This window comes from Ovis aries, chromosome 10 (assembly GCF_016772045.2).
Source record: "Ovis aries strain OAR_USU_Benz2616 breed Rambouillet chromosome 10, ARS-UI_Ramb_v3.0, whole genome shotgun sequence".
Lineage (NCBI taxonomy): Eukaryota > Metazoa > Chordata > Mammalia > Artiodactyla > Bovidae > Ovis > Ovis aries.
The window spans coordinates 73,883,659-73,899,420 of record NC_056063.1 but is presented as its reverse complement, the minus strand read 5'-3'; the positions used below and the strand labels follow the sequence as shown (position 1 = coordinate 73,899,420).

At 38.9% G+C, this 15,762-nt stretch overlaps 1 protein-coding gene across 7 annotated transcripts in view; it reads right to left on the bottom strand.

The window, feature by feature from the left end:
• The window catches only part of MBNL2 (muscleblind like splicing regulator 2), a 168,972-nt gene that overhangs the window by 23,639 nt on the left and 129,571 nt on the right, over positions 1–15,762 (bottom strand). For 2 of the 7 annotated variants that reach the window (XM_027973721.3, XM_060394208.1), the window contains 4 exons: positions 14,071–14,124; positions 13,277–13,430; positions 5,788–5,823; positions 4,383–4,477 (listed from right to left, as the gene is read on the bottom strand). In XM_027973721.3, coding sequence (XP_027829522.1) covers positions 4,383–4,477; positions 5,788–5,823; positions 13,277–13,430; positions 14,071–14,124 — 339 coding nt within the window. The remainder of the gene's footprint in view (positions 1–4,382; positions 4,478–5,787; positions 5,824–13,276; positions 13,431–14,070; positions 14,125–15,762) is intronic. The other 5 variants (XM_060394204.1, XM_060394205.1, XM_060394203.1 and 2 more) reach the window with 5 other exon arrangements.

Below are 15,762 nucleotides of genomic sequence, written 5' to 3'. Positions count from 1 at the left end.
AGTCTTTTGTAATGACACAGTAGAATACCACAATAATTCCAGTTGGAGGGATATCGATCTCTACTCTCATTTTATTAATAAAATTTCTTATAATACGAAAAAAATGAGACCATCCATCTACTATGCCGTGGGCCTCACCTCTTTTATTGGACACTCTGAGATTCAATTGGCGTCAATATAGGCATATATAGATTTATACATTCTGACCTTCTGTTAGTGAACTGAAACTGAATGGGTTATATAGGACCTGCATTTTCATTTCTGATTTCCCTTGTCAGAAATTGTCATCCCGCGCTGAGATATGTATTCACTCCAGAGCTGAAGGGAGATGAGCGGCAGAGGCTGGGGTTAAAGACCAGGGTCATGATTCACACAAGAGCAGCCCCTGAATCTGCGTCACCAGGACTACTGACTAATTTCTTTCCATTTCTCATCTTAGTTCTCATCTTACCTGCATAGAAATTACTCATAATTTTCAGTCTACTCACTGGGTTGAATATTATAGAGTCTATTAATAAATAGTTCTATATCATAATTAATAGATATCACCTTGTCTATAGTTTCTAAACATGACTTGGCTATTACATAATTAGCTTGAAGCTCTGCTCAGATTCAGGCTGTCTCCCCAGCTTGGAATTCACCTCGGTTCGAGCTGCATTAGCAGAACTCCTTCATTTTTCCCTAAAGCAACAGAGCTTGCTGTTACTGAGTTTCACATTAGAGACAGTTTTATCTGTGGAATAAGTGACTTTCATCCATTTGTAATTATAGAGAGAGGCAGTATAGCAAGGTGGTTAAGAGCATATTCTAGCAAGACAATTTACTAGATGTTTAACTTTGACTAAGGTAGTTAACCGTGAGGACAACGATAATCGTTAACACTATAGTAAGACTGTGTGTTTCCTATACATATGTATTCTTTCTCATATGATATCAAATATATGATATAATAGTAAATGTATTATATGAGAGAGAAATCATTTAGAATAGTATCTTGGACATCTACATAATTTGTAAATAATATTATTTGTATAATTTGTATATTAAGGCCCAAAGGACTTAACTGAAACAGGAGATAGCTATTGGTAAATTTGCTTATTGTACTTTCGTTCTATTTCTACTCCCAGAGCTAAATAACCAAAACATCATTCTCTATTTCCCCAAAGTATTTCGGTTTTGTTGTTGTTTAATTTGAAACTGCAAGTCTAAGTTCAGTTAAAACTTTCACTGCTGGCATCCTGATTAAGCCCTGAGGGTGGAGTTTATAAATCTGTTGGTTCATCTTGACTCACCTTGGGGTGACCCATAAAGGAACCCTGGGCTGGAGGGGTTGCCACGGGGTGTTCTGGTCTCTCTTCTTCTTCTATGAATGACTTGTATCTAATTACAAATACCTATGAGAGTTGAACTATTTGAACTGACAGTTGGTCCAATGAACTAAAATACTGTCAAAACCCTACCACATGTTTATATCGCTCAGTTGTGTCTGAGTCTTTGCCACCCCATGGACTGCAGCTCACCAGGGTTCTCTGTCCATGGGATTCTCCAGGCAAGAATACTGGAGTGGGTTGCCATTTCCTTCTCCAGGGGATCCTCCCAACCCAAGGATGGAACCTGGGTCTCCTGTATTGCAGGTAGACTCTTTACCGCCTGAGCCACCAGGGAAGCCCACATGTTTTGTGTTAAGAACAGATGGCTCAGTGAAGGAAGGGATGTCTATCATGCACTCAACTCTGAAATCAACAGCACCCCTTTCTTCTCTTTGTGTTTAGGGCTTTCCCAGTGGCTCAGATGGTCAAGAATCTGCCTGCAATGCAGGAGACCCAGGGTCTCTGGGTCAGACCCTCAATCTCTGAGTCAGGGAAGATCCCCTGGAGAAGAGAAGGGTTACCTCTATCACCTCATGCTTTGGGCCTAGCATGGCAGCTAAGGAACCATAGGTTTGTTGAATCTCAAGAGCTGGAAGGGACCTTAGTGGCCATCAAATTCTCATCTTCCTTTTACAAGCAAGGAAACAAGATTCATTTTGTTTAAACAACACACATAATTCACATCCATATGATTCCATGTAAGGGTGAAATCTTAATAAGAGGAAAACTTGCCATTTCATAGTCATTAGAAATCTCTCTGAATTCTGAATTCCTGGGCACTAAAAGAATTTTCAGGTTCTTTTGTAGTGGCTCCGCTCCTTGAAACTTGTTGAAAATACATTAAAAGTATCATATCTGAGAATTTATGTTTACTATTAGTTCTTTTTCTGTTATGTTCTCGTGAAAGAAGAACTTCATCAAGAGCCACAAAAGGATTTCTCTTCGTCATCACTGAAGCGAAGTCCGGCAAAGATTATACCTGACAAACTGCAAAGCACAGAATCTAGGATTCTTGAAGCTACCATCAGGCCTGTAATTTTAGTTTTTTGGACTTAATTGAAGTTAACGTATTAGTTCCTTTACCAGTCACACTGTGCTGAAAAGTGATATATTTTAGTTTATGAATAGCTTACGCCTCTTCCCTACACAAATACATAAGCTTACACATAGGCATGTGATCTCTCAGTATTTTTCTACCAAATGGAGCCAAAAAAAAATCACTAGGTTGCAAAAATATTTATGATACAGGATCAAGAATTTATCATAATAAAGGGGCATAACCTAAAACTCCAAAGTATTTCTTTATCTTGACTTCCTTTGCATTCCCAAGAAAGCGCTCTCTGTATTAAAAGCACTTAACTTGCCATAAAATATAATGTTAAATCCCACTGTAACCAAAACTATATTCCATTTGAAACTTATTTTATGAACGGACCTTACAGCAAAACTTCTATCAAAAATCACAAAAACAGAGCTCAAGAAGGCTAGACTTAGACATAAAAGAAACATTTCCAGTTCCCCTATTAAGAAGGACCCAGTAAAAAGAGGAGCTTTGAACCTAATAATGGAAGGACACATACTGTCTCTCCCTTTTCCTAACCTATTGTTTGAAAAAAAAAAAAAAATCCTCCAGCTAAGAAACTGATGTGATGTTCTTTGTTACATCTGTGTGGAAGCTGAGTTGGCTCTCCTGAGAGGGAAGCTGGCTTGTTGAGGTGGTGAGTGATGAGCTGAAGCGCTGTCACTAGCTGGCGTTGCTTGAGTGCCCACCTGGCCTCTCTCCCCTCCCGCCTTTGTTCCTTTCTGCTCTATCACCGTTCAGAGGACACGGTGGGGAGCTCACAGATTTTGCCTTCCTTTCCTCATTCAAGGGCACTCACACCTATCTTTTCAGTGATGAGACCTACAGCTCTGGCAACACTTATTAACTTGAACAAGAAGGAAGCATGACTCAGCCCTTCCCGCCTGCAGAATAGAGTTTGGAATCTGACATTTATACCCAGACATTATTTTTCCCAATTTCTTCCATTCCCTGGGACCTTCCCCCCCTCCTCCTATAATTCTTGTCATCTTTTATCAGTACAGTCAATTTCGTTAAAAAAAACAAAACAAAACAAAACCAAAAACACTACACTAAGAACAAAACTAAAAGGGCTGTCTGTGAAGGGAGCGCATGCGCACATCAAGTGTTTGTTTTTTTTCTTCCAGGGCAAGCGAGAGTTGACGCTCATACTCCTCTCCTGGGACCCTGAGCGCACACATTTGCAAGTTGGTTGGCTGGGGTTAGGGTTACAGTCAGCCCGTGACGACAGGAAACAGCCAACTGGCCCTCACTGAGAAGTAGTCCATCCATGGTCTTACTGGCACATGCATTAAACCAAAAGAATTAAACGCCCTTTTATCGGTTATATCCAGCCTTTGTGAACTCGGTGGGCCGGTACTCGGTACTCTGCTTCCAGTACCGTCTGGCTCTCACTTGGGAACCAAGTGAGTTTGAGGAGCACACAAGACCAAGGTGAAATGGTAACCAGAATCATTCAGACCTCAAATTTGACACTAAGGAAAAAAGGGAGGCTTTCCTCAGAGGAGAACGTTTCTTTTCCTCTACAACAGATAACAGGGTCTGAATGAACTGAATCCAAATACAGCCAGTTTCGAAGCACCCCGGGGCATGCTTTTCTCATTTTTTTTTTTTTTTTTCCTGTGACAATTCACAAACCACTGGATACATAATGCTGTACTAAAAGGAATGTAAGCCTGTCAGGTTAATTACACAATATTAGGTACGAAAACAAACAGTGCAACACAAAACATAGCTACATCATTATTTGCAGTAAATGTTAACTCTAAATAAGTGCAACCTGTCCATAAATGCTGGCTATAAACTAATCAAAAAAATAAAATTTGATGGATAAACATGAAAAAAAAATTCTCACCGAGAATTTTTTTTTTAAATATCAGCACTCATTTAGAGTTTGGGATTTGTGAAAGAAAGCTTTAAAAGGAGCAAACCTGATTGGCTGTGGCTGTTGCTGCGAAGGGGACACTTGTTGCAGGAGTTGTTGCTGCAGAGACAGTGGCTGACGTAGCGCTGTGCATCATGGGTACTTTCAGGAGGGGAACCATGGGAGCAATGAACAGGAGGGTGTAGCATTATGGTAATAGAAGTGGTATTTTGGCATGGTGAATATCAGAGCAGCAAGCCATCATGGGTTAAACCAGCAGATGGCATGCAATCACAATGCAAAGCAAGGAAGCATGGGAGAGAAATAAAAAAGGGAAAATAGCTTATTACAAGTACAATTAAAGGAAGTTTTAAAACATAATCAGTGATTCCCAGAAAGGCCAAAGCAGATTACTTTGGTTGATGTATTTATAAACATTTTTACTTCTAGCAATAGATCATTCCCAATTCAGAGCCTATGGTGCCTATAATAAAGGGTGCTTCTAAAAATGCAAAATGTACTGTCCAAATGAAGTAAGAATATATGATATTCATTTTTTAATCATCATTCTAAAACATCAGAACCTCAATATGTAGGCCTAATTTGGCAAGTCAGCATTTTCTTGGAATGAATTGCGGTTAAATTGAAATTTGGGGGTCAATTTGGGGCTGCCTGTTTGAACTGGAATTACTGGGGTTGTGATTTATTTGGGTCCATAAACAGTGAAGCAAAAATTATGGCCTTGATGTAACTTCTAACACACTGTGAAATATGTATATATATTTCACACTGTGAAATAGACAAGCAAATTTTACCAATGTTTATTTTTCTTTACTGTAAATGGAACTAATCCACGTGTCCTTAAGACAGATTTTTGTACCAAGGCTTTGGGAAGTGTGGGGAGAACTTATGTATGTATTATTAAAAGTTAACATCTATGGGAATAGTAAGGTACAAATACTCATTACAAATAAATCAACACAAAATCAAGAAGTATGGTAAAGCAAGGCAGTTGTGACATTTGTTTTCAAAATACATCTGTTTATAATCTTTTAAAATAAGTACTTCTGGGAAACTCTGATAACTCTAACACACAGCAAAGAGGAGATAAAGGCACACCACATGAAACTTTAAAACATTGATGAAATTAGCCTGCCTCTCTGACAAAGTAAGCTTTTTCTCCCCCTTACACTAAACCGTATAAACTCTAAATAGAAACAAAATACAGATCATTAAAAAGCAGACTCGTACTTGTGGCTTCATGTCTGGTAGTGGTTGCTCTAGTCACATTAAAATGGTCATTTTCTTAAGTATATGAGTACATTTTAAAACCTCAACGTTAACTCTAAAGCCAAATAAGCCTTCAGATCTACCAGTTCCTACAGCATTTCTACCATCTCTGAAATAAATCTCAGTCAAGTGAAGGTATTGTACATACTATAAAAGACAAATAAAAAAAGGTTGGAACCTACCAATACTGGTAGCGGGTGTCATGCACAAAACTGACCCTGCATGTCATGCAATGGTAGGTGGAAAAAAAGTGAATAAAGGGAAAGAAACAGGTTAGCGGTTTAGAGTTAACATTCAAAGTGAGATTGAAGCACAACCAGAAATAAGTAGGGTTAGTTAACACAGTCTTTTAGAGTCATTCACATTTTCAGTGCGGACACAGATATATCTGACTTATTTTAAGCCGATATTCTTCACTGCTTTTCATACTTATGGATTCATCTCCATCAACATGATTCTAATAAGAATGACATGTGATCATGCGGCGGTCTCCTTTCTCTAAGACCTCACAGTATCTTAACAGACATTCTCCAGTTCCTCCTCCGAGGCAGGAAGTGGGTATTTTACAGATGAAAAATCTGAGGCATAGTAACTACTCCAAGGTCATGCATCGTGGGAGTCAAGGGTAAGGCTAGAAATAGAAACCTATTCCTAAAATCCAGGTCAGGTTTGGTATTCACTAGATCACACTGACCTTATTGCATCAAGACTTTGCTTGTGTGATTGTAGAATGTTTTGTGTCAATGACAATATGAAAATAAAAATAGTAATTAAGATTCTGTACCCTCCAAATCAAAGGGTTGTGGGTCAGGTGAATTTTAGATTGCTGCTTGAAAGCCCTCAATGTAGGAAGAGGTTCCCCTGACAGGCTGACCAGGATATGTGTGACCTATTTTCTGTTATGAGATTCATTATGATAAAGGAGCAGTGGCTTCCAATACAACTAAGCACTACTTAGGCAGAGGCTCTGCAAAACTGCAGAACTGGGGCTGGGACAGGACTGGAGTTAGGGGGTTTGTTAAGGTTGCTACTAGGTGATCCCTGAGGGGTACGTTTGGCGAAACTCCTAGGAAACCTCAAGTAGGTGTCTAGGTGGGTAGAAGGGAGCGAGGAGGGGGCTAGACTTCAGTCCCTCCCTGGGAATAGCTGTCTTACCTGTGGATGGTCTTATTAATATACCTGAATCAGAAAACTGATGAATAGAACGCATGTTGTGGAATACCAAAAAAAAAGAAAGGTATTAAAAGGAATTATCTACTTCTGGTTCAGCTCCTTGAAAATCAGGGTAGTGGAAGGATTCAGATAACTGAAGACTGGGTGTCATGCGGCTGCCAGAGAAGCAGTTTTTAATCAAAGGAGGTATATCCACTTAGGGTTTTACAACTGCCTTCTGAGACACTAGATAAAGACTCTGAGATGTTTAGGTCTTTATTCTCTCTGCTGAACTGATCACACCTGAGGGAGACTTTTGGCTTGATCTGTATTTTGATCAGGCCAATATTAATAACTAGTCAGAAAAAGAGGCTATATAACTGGGCTCCTCCTGGATTCTTCAGCAAACATGTGCTAATATATCCAACTGGAAACACACATACAAGCACCTCCAAATCCTGTTCATGACACCCTATCTTTCTAACCTTCTTCACAATGAAACTTCTGGAAAGCTGCCTACACATACACTTTCACTTCCTTGACCTCCATCTGTTCTTCAGTCCTCTCCAATTTGACTTTCATTTTCACCTCTCCACTCAAACTGCCAAGTCACTTCTGCAGTCAGATGGAGCACTTCCATCTTCATCTAACTTCCTGAGTCATGGTAACATTTAGTACTTGGCTGCTCTGTAATAAACCACTCTTTTCTCTTTCTCTTGGATTTTCTGATGACAGAGACTCACACACACATACACTCTATCTCTATACACGAGAGTTTTTAGGGCTCAGACTGATTCGTTTTTATCTACTCTACACTTTTCTTCTAGTATATCATTCATTCCATGGTATCAGTGTAGGATTTAATCCACAAGCTCAAGGTCTCCAAATTTATGTATCCCTCCCAGATTGCTCCCCTGAGCTCCAGGTCATTCCATCTAACTGCTTATCCAGACTTTTTACCTGGGAGATCTCACAAGCATCTCAAATTTAACACACTCAAGCATTTCCCACAGTACCCATTTCTGCACCTCCAGACATGCTAGATGGGACGCATCACTGTCCATGTAGCAGCTGTAGCCTAAACTGAAAGCTCTTCTGGATATCACTTTCCCTTGTGAAATTCCCTGGTCCAACTCACCAATCAGACAAAGCAATCCTGCTTCTAAAACGCACCTTCTGTTTGTCTGCTGGTCCATCTCCACCGCCACTTCTCAGCCTGATCACCAAGACATCTGGGCTCAGATATACAGTAACATCCTAACTGGTCCTCCTGCCTCCATTCTCATCCCCATTTAGTCCAGGCTCCATTCTGCTAGTGGAGTAAACCTTCCCCAAAGAGGTCTGTTCACTTCTCTGCTGCAAATGATTCACTGCCTTCTCACTGCTTTTAGGATAAAGGTTTCCATGGTCCAGTCTGTCTGCTTAGCTCATCTTATACCCCTCTCCCCCGGCACCAAGATCCAGACAGATTAGCCTCTCATTTCTCTGAACCAAATTCATCACGTTTGGCTTGCCTTTGGGCTTCTCCCAAGCCCTCTGCCTAAAAATTATCTGTATCCCATTTTCAAGTCTTAAGGTTTATGTCGCCTCTTCCAAAAACTGTTCACTTGTTCTTTTACCTATCTTCACATGCCACCGAAATCAGTTTCCATTTTAAACCTTATTCAACTCTTTACTTCTTCATTCATTATACTCATAAAAATTTTGATTATACATTTATATGGCTATTCATTGAAATCCACCCCTCTTCTTCCACTGTAAACTCTGGAGGGCAGGGTTCATGTCTGTCTACATCTATGGGGTACATAGTAGGTAGTCAGTTAATTGAGTGAATGTTCTCATCTGCCAGTGAGAGTGTGTTGGGAGCAACTTGTTCCTAAAATTCATTAAAGTACCCAGTTTGTGAATGATTTCAAGATCAACTATGGCTGGATTCAAAGTTACCCCTTTAGAAATTTCACATTATTCTTTTACATTCCAACATGGATGGGCTTTCCTGGAACACACACAAATGTCATGGGGTTACAAACCATCAACAGCGGCTCCTGCAGCCACACTGGGCTGGGGGGCTATCCTTTGGCCTCAGTTCAGGATGTGGCTGAAACACTCAACCAAATTAATGTGATGAGCATCCCTATGGGGCCAAAAGTGATACAAACTTTGTGAAAGTTGCTCAGTTGTGTCCAACTCTTTGTGACCCCATGGACTATACACTTCATGGAATTCTCCAGGCCAGAATACTGGAGTGGGTAGCCGTTTCCTTCTCCAGGGGATCTTCCCAACACAGGGATTGAACCCAGGTCTCCCACAATGCAGGTGGATTCTTTACCAGCTGAGCCACCAGGTAAGCCCAATATGAATATTTGAAACACATGATTTTTGCAGTGTGTGGCTATCTTATTCAATGTCAGATTCTTCTCCTAATGTTCTTTCTAAGCCCCATCTCTGCCTTTTCACCCCACTGTCACCCTCCCCCTACCAACACAGCCTCTCCAGTACATCACACTAGAGATACAATGGACAATTTGTTATTCCTCAAACACACTCTTCCCAATCCATGCTCTTCCCCCTGCCTGGGATGCTCTTCCCCCACTGGTAGAATTTTCCTCTCCAAGTCCTAAGGAAATGTCTCCTCCTTTGGAAAGTCTTTCTTTCCAAAGTCAGTCTTTCTTGCTCCATGTCGTTTCTCACCACCACCTACTGTAGATCTGATAGCCAAATACATTGTCTCTCTCTTCTTCACTCTCAAATTCCCTAAGGTGCTCTGCATGAGATTTGACTTTTGCCTTGTTTTTGCCTTTGTGTGCTCCTACTCCTTTGGAACCCAGAACAGACCATGTGTTCGAGAACAGCTTGCTGAATTAAACAGGATAAATACATTCTGCTGTGGTTATATACATAGCGTTTCCACTAAACACTGACCAATCTTTCATCAAGATGTGTGATAAGCTTATGTAAGAGTATGGTTTCTGATCATTAGGGAAGATCTGCGCTAGCATCTCCCTGTTCTACTTTGTATTTCCAACTTAATGAAATAAATCAATGAGTCAGTGGGTCATCTCTGTTCCGACTGTTAGAAGCATTTCACTAAGGCATTAATTCTATCAACAAAGACTTTTCAAACGTCTTCTGCTTCAGTTGCACAAAAATTTCAAGTCTAGAATCTCTGAGTAGGATTATCGGGACACTTCCATGAATTATATATTCCACTTTGCAGCATAAGCACAGCCTCAGTTTTCCCATCTGCAAAATGCAAATAATTATGCCTGCCACTGGCAGAACTATCCTGAAGAGTAATGTGATAAGAACACTTACAGGAACTCAGAATAAACCTGTCAGAGAAATGTCAAGAATTATTATGCTGCTATTTTTGTGTGTGGTTTTCATCACTTTCCTAACAGAGCAAAGGAAAAGTATAACCACTAGGTTAAAATAATTCCTATCAAAAAAGGAAAAATCCCACTCACTGCAAATGTGCTAGGGCATCAATCAGGGTGATAATTATATTACCATGGGTTTGGGGAAGAATCCCATATTTTGCATAATATTTTATATTAGTTATCTCCCCAATCTGGAGGCAGAGTTCCTAAAATTCAAAGTCGCATTGTATCAATGGGAGAATTTTGGCAGTATATTAAAAACTTCATTGCGAATGACCTTTCAATAAAGCATAACTTCCAGGATAACATAAACATTTTTTGTTTCATCTTTATGATAATTATTAATGTATTTATAGAAAAATCAGTTAATTTAAAAGTAATGAGCCCTTCATTTACCAATTAAAAAAAAGTTTTGAGCATCATCAAAAAAAGTTTTGAGCATCATCATTTGCAGGATTTAAAACAACAATGATTAACAAAGACTGATTATCATCATTATCATCTCAAATTAGGCTAAAAAAGTGGCCTATGAGAAAGAAAGCTGAAATAAAAACTATAGGAAAATAAACACTGAATTCTCTGTTATGGAATTAACTAGGGGATGGACTCTGCTGTGTGTGTGTGTGTGTGTTTGCAGTACACTCAATTGTATCTGACTCTTTGAGACCCCATGGACTATAGCCCACCAGGCTCCTCTGTCCATGGAATTTTCCAGGCAAGAATATTGGAGTGGGTTGCCATTTCCTCCTCCAAAGGATCTTCCCGATCCAGAGCTCGAACTCGAGTTTCCTGCCTCTCTTGCATTGGGAGGCGTATTCTTTACCATTGAGCCATCTGGGAAGCCCAGGACTTATGCTAAAATCGTTTTAATAAAATTATTCTTTCATCATTTAAAAGAAACATGTGAAAACATCACAGAAGTTGAAATACACTTCAGAGCATGAGATCCACATGTCTGTTCACTATATTTATATCATGTTACAGATGTAAATACTTCTAAACCACAGAATTAAGTGGACTAGGACCCACTGTTCGGCTCCCAAAGCTCACTCACTGGAGGGTTGCTGGACACACTTGAACAGTTCTTAAAGAGTCCAGCAGAGGGCAGAAGTGCACAACCACAGCGCCCTCTACACAAGTGTCTCACCAACTCTAATCAGGTCATGGCAAAAAAGGGATGTTATTTGTTCTTTGGCAGTCTTTAAGTGGTTTCCAGGTGAAATATTTTTAAATGAGAATTCTTCCAGTGATTTGACAAAAAGAGGAAGAGTTAAGTATGGGTTAGAGGCCTTCAGTCTTTTGCACGGCTTAGCTCCAGGGTTTCAGAGGCTTTCCCGGAAAATGGTGGTGGCATTACTACCCAGTCAGAAACAGACTTGACTTTTTCTGTTTTCCCCCTCAGTATATTCTTCCACATTTTTTTCTCCCTTAAAACATCTAGTGATGAGGTCTATAAAATAAGACACTTGGTGAAACCACACAGAACCTCAAGAAAAGTTTACCTTCTAGCAATTATTTTATAAACATGTTACATCAAGTGGATTACAAGTACTATTACTGCTGGGCTACAACTGCATTTAAATGTTACCAATTAAGGCTGCAATCGGACAAGAGTGAAGCCCTGATAATTACTGATTTAGAGACTCACTCTATAGGTCTGTGAGTCTATTTATGTTAAGAGAACTAAACTAAGAAAACTGTATGCTAAGAACCACTTTATTCACACAGTTGATATTTTTACTACAATCTAAATTTTCTTAATAATAATTCATTTCAAAGTATAGATTTTATACGAAAAATAGGATAGAAATATTTACTCAACTCCCTCCTATGTTAATTCCCAGATATGCTACAGTATTTAAGAAAATGGTAAGAAGCCTGAAAAGTCCACCCAAGTGGATGGGGATCATCAGTGTGCTTCTTTAGGATAAACTTGTTATTCATCTATATTGACCTTTAAGTCACTATCGCGGGATGAAAATTTTGACTTCAAACTAAGAATTCAGTGGACAGTCTTCTCTCTAAAGCTTAAGGCACTCCTGGTTCTTTAAAAAAAAAATTTTTTTTGGATCCTCTAGCAAAGTTTATTTTGAAAATATTATCCCTGCGTTTAGCTCAGATTAAAAGGTCAAAACCCCAGCCATTTATGGTGACTCTTTGTGTCTGTACATGTATATAGGTCTGTGGTCAGGGAGGTGGGTAAAAACGTGGAGGAGGGTTGGCATGTATTGTACTTTTCCTTCTTCACTTTTACCTGACGTTTTACACCAGACTCCAAAAGAGGACTCTGGCCTCCACATATGGAGGCCGGCTGGTGTCATGTCTTGTAAATCAAACTGGTCTCAGGGTAACTGGGTTCTAGGTCTTTTTAGCATTAGTCTTGCCACCTTGGGAAGTCACTTCACATTTAGGGGGCCTCAGCTTTCTCATCTGTAAAACAATCAACTGGATGCGGAGATCACTAAGACTCCTTTAACCGTCAAGATTCTATGATTAATAGAATTCATTTCTTAGTAGAATGACAGAGTTAAAGCACCTTTGCACCTACTATTATCAGGCATTGGCTTAGAAACTGAGGATAAGAGGTCTCTATATTTGTGAACTTGGTGGAAGTTGAGAAGGATGGCAAAAGAGAGAGAATGGATGTAAAAATATGAGTAGAGGATTGCTTTAATTTGAATAGCCTCATTTTGTTTTTTTGTTTTTGTTTTTTTTAGTGCTCTGAATAGGAATAGAAAAAAAAAGGTTAGTATTTACTGGAATTGCTATTTTTAGGTCATTCAGGGTTAATGACAAGTTTCAACTGTCACACATAAGAGGTCTTCTTTACATAAACAATTTTACACAGTTTGTGTAAATACGAGAAACCCAAAGCCCTAACTGTTATTAGTTTCTCATGGGTTCAGTCAGTCACTTAACTCTACAGAATATTTGGCTTTAGAATCCTAACCGTCTTTAGCTATCTTTCCAAGCAAGGGAAATTATCTAGATAGCTAGGACAATGACAAGTTTCAGGCTGTATTTATCGTACCTTTGAAAAAGCAAACTAGATGCCACCAAACAGCTTAAAGGAATGAGAAAGAAAGCACATGACCGGAGGGCACACGGACACAGGGCTTGGAACTGTCAAGGCACGCACCTGTCGGGATGAACGCAGCGTGCTGCTGCAGCTGCGCGCTGCTGAGAGCCTGCTGGTAGTGCACGACGCTGGGGTTAAACACGGCGCTGGCACCGTTGCTCTTTTCAAGTGCTTGTCTCTTTGGTAAAGGATGAAGAGCACCAGGAGGGAAGGCCTATAAGTGAAGAATCGGATAAGACATGTATAACTCAAAGTAAACACACCTTCAGTGTCCACAGAGATCATCAATCGCAACAAACTTTTAAAAAATGACAGCTAAGGAGATGCCTCTGCCATGCACCTTAATTTAAACAGCGGCAATGTCGAATGAGTGAGAACTTGTTATTGCGAGCGAAAGCATGACTTCAGTAACCCCAAAACGGTAGCATCTTAACTAAGGAAAAGAAAAACTATCAAGCAACAACAGCGAAAAATGACTTCAGCTTTTAAAATGAGTTAAACTATTCTAAGAGGGGGAGGGGGAGGAAGCATTTGTGTTATTAATATTAATACCTATTCTTTTCTTTAACTAAAAATGGCAATTTCTTGAATTTAAAGGTTAATTAGGATTATCATGAGCATTTTTTACGAGCCAAGTAATTTAAATTTGCTTCACTCTTTTGGAAAAGGTATTAAAATTTGTTAGGATTAATTTATTCCACATATTACATATGAAAATGAGATGGCTAAACACCTTATTGAATTTTTCTCATTAAACATAATGATTGTTTGCAACCGATATTTTACAAGTAATACAAATCTCGATGGTTCTCTGAAAAGCTACATGCAAAGCGAAAGGTGAAAGGTCAAAGTACCAGGTCTACAGATGCTTCGAGAGGTCGCTTCATTGCTTTGGCAGTCGACTGAGTCTTTTAATAACAGGCAGCGAGCACATGATGGCAGTGGGCCAATGGGATTCAAGCGAATTAACATACAGGTAAACAGCAAGCAGAGGTGCATCATGGGAACGGCATTGCATTGTGGATAGGTGAGAAGGAAAAAAATATTCTGAATGCAATATACAACGTACAAAACACTAGGCATGCACAACAACAAAAATGTTCTCTAAAGAAATGAATATTACACCTTAAATTAGTATTGAAGCAAAAATGCATCTACTATACCTTAGTTAAAAGCATATAAGAGAGTAAAATATAGATGTTTGAAATTCAGGAAAGTTAATTAAAACAGCAGCTTGCATACACACCATAAGCATTTTTATATTGCTTCAGAAAAAAATGCAAAACTTTCAAGGGCCGCAGGATCGAAGAACTTCTGATAAGTTAGTTTTCAAATATAAAATAATGAATGTACCATGTATAAGATCCAAGTTGAAAAAAAAATATGTCTTTAACCTTCATAAACGGAAGTTTTAATGACGATCTAGCCTAACAAAATGAAGTGGCAAACTGAGACAAACAATTCAGGCAAAAAAATACTCAAACACAAGATTATTTACGCAAAACGGTTTGGGTTTGGATCTTAATTTTTTGTCTGAATTATGTGGATAATTGTCTCAATTTTTCTCTTCACTCTGCTAGTGTGGATCTGGCAATAATGCAGTAAGCCTCCAAACTTAACAGTTTTGAATTTGAAGAGTAGGTTTCTCAAATTTCCATTTCATTCCACCGTATGGTTTCTAATGACTAACTTATCTTCCATTCTGTTTTCCACCACATTTGAAATTTTTATTCAATTTATGGCAAACAACTTACCGGGATTACACTGAGAAAATACCCTTTAAAGGGTATTTGGTATCCTCGGGTATCAAAATAATTTTATCTAATAACTCTATTCATACTTTTAACTACAATCAGTGACCAACCCACTTAATGAGAGGTGGAACTCTTGGCTAGAACAGGTACAATAGCTAAAAATAGCAAAAACAGCTAAAAAATAGCAATGAACTGCTTGGAATATAAGAAGTAAGATAATATCTTTAACTTATAACCATCCTTTGGGCAGATAGTTTCATTTAAACAGCTGAAATAATAATAAATAGTGATTGATTTAGACCACGATAAGAAAATCTTCCTGTTCCTTGATAATTGTTGTAAGAAATCTAAAAATTTTATGATGGAATTCTATGAAAATAAAGTCAAAGGAATAGCTCCAATGCAAAAAAAAAAAAAAAAAAGAAATACCCCTTTTCTATGTTTAGCACAATAGGTAAATCCCCAAGGCTTGTATAACAAATACAAAATGTTTTACTATAAAGCTCTGAGTTACAAGTATGGCATTTGGAAGAAAATGGGATAGTAAATAACCCTTAAAATGGGAACAATGAATGACATTTTCCTTGACCAATAAAGAGCTGTTCTTCATCATTTGATGTTTCAGGATTAAAAGTATGAAAGTGACAAGGAGATAAAGGGCTAAGGGTGAGTTGAGGGCGGGGATGCGGGGACTAGAAATAAAGTGGAAAGGACTGTAGGGAGAGAAAAGGTTTAGAATGGCCAATGTTTCGGAAGGCAGTCTGGATAGAGGCCATCACAGAGGAAATCATC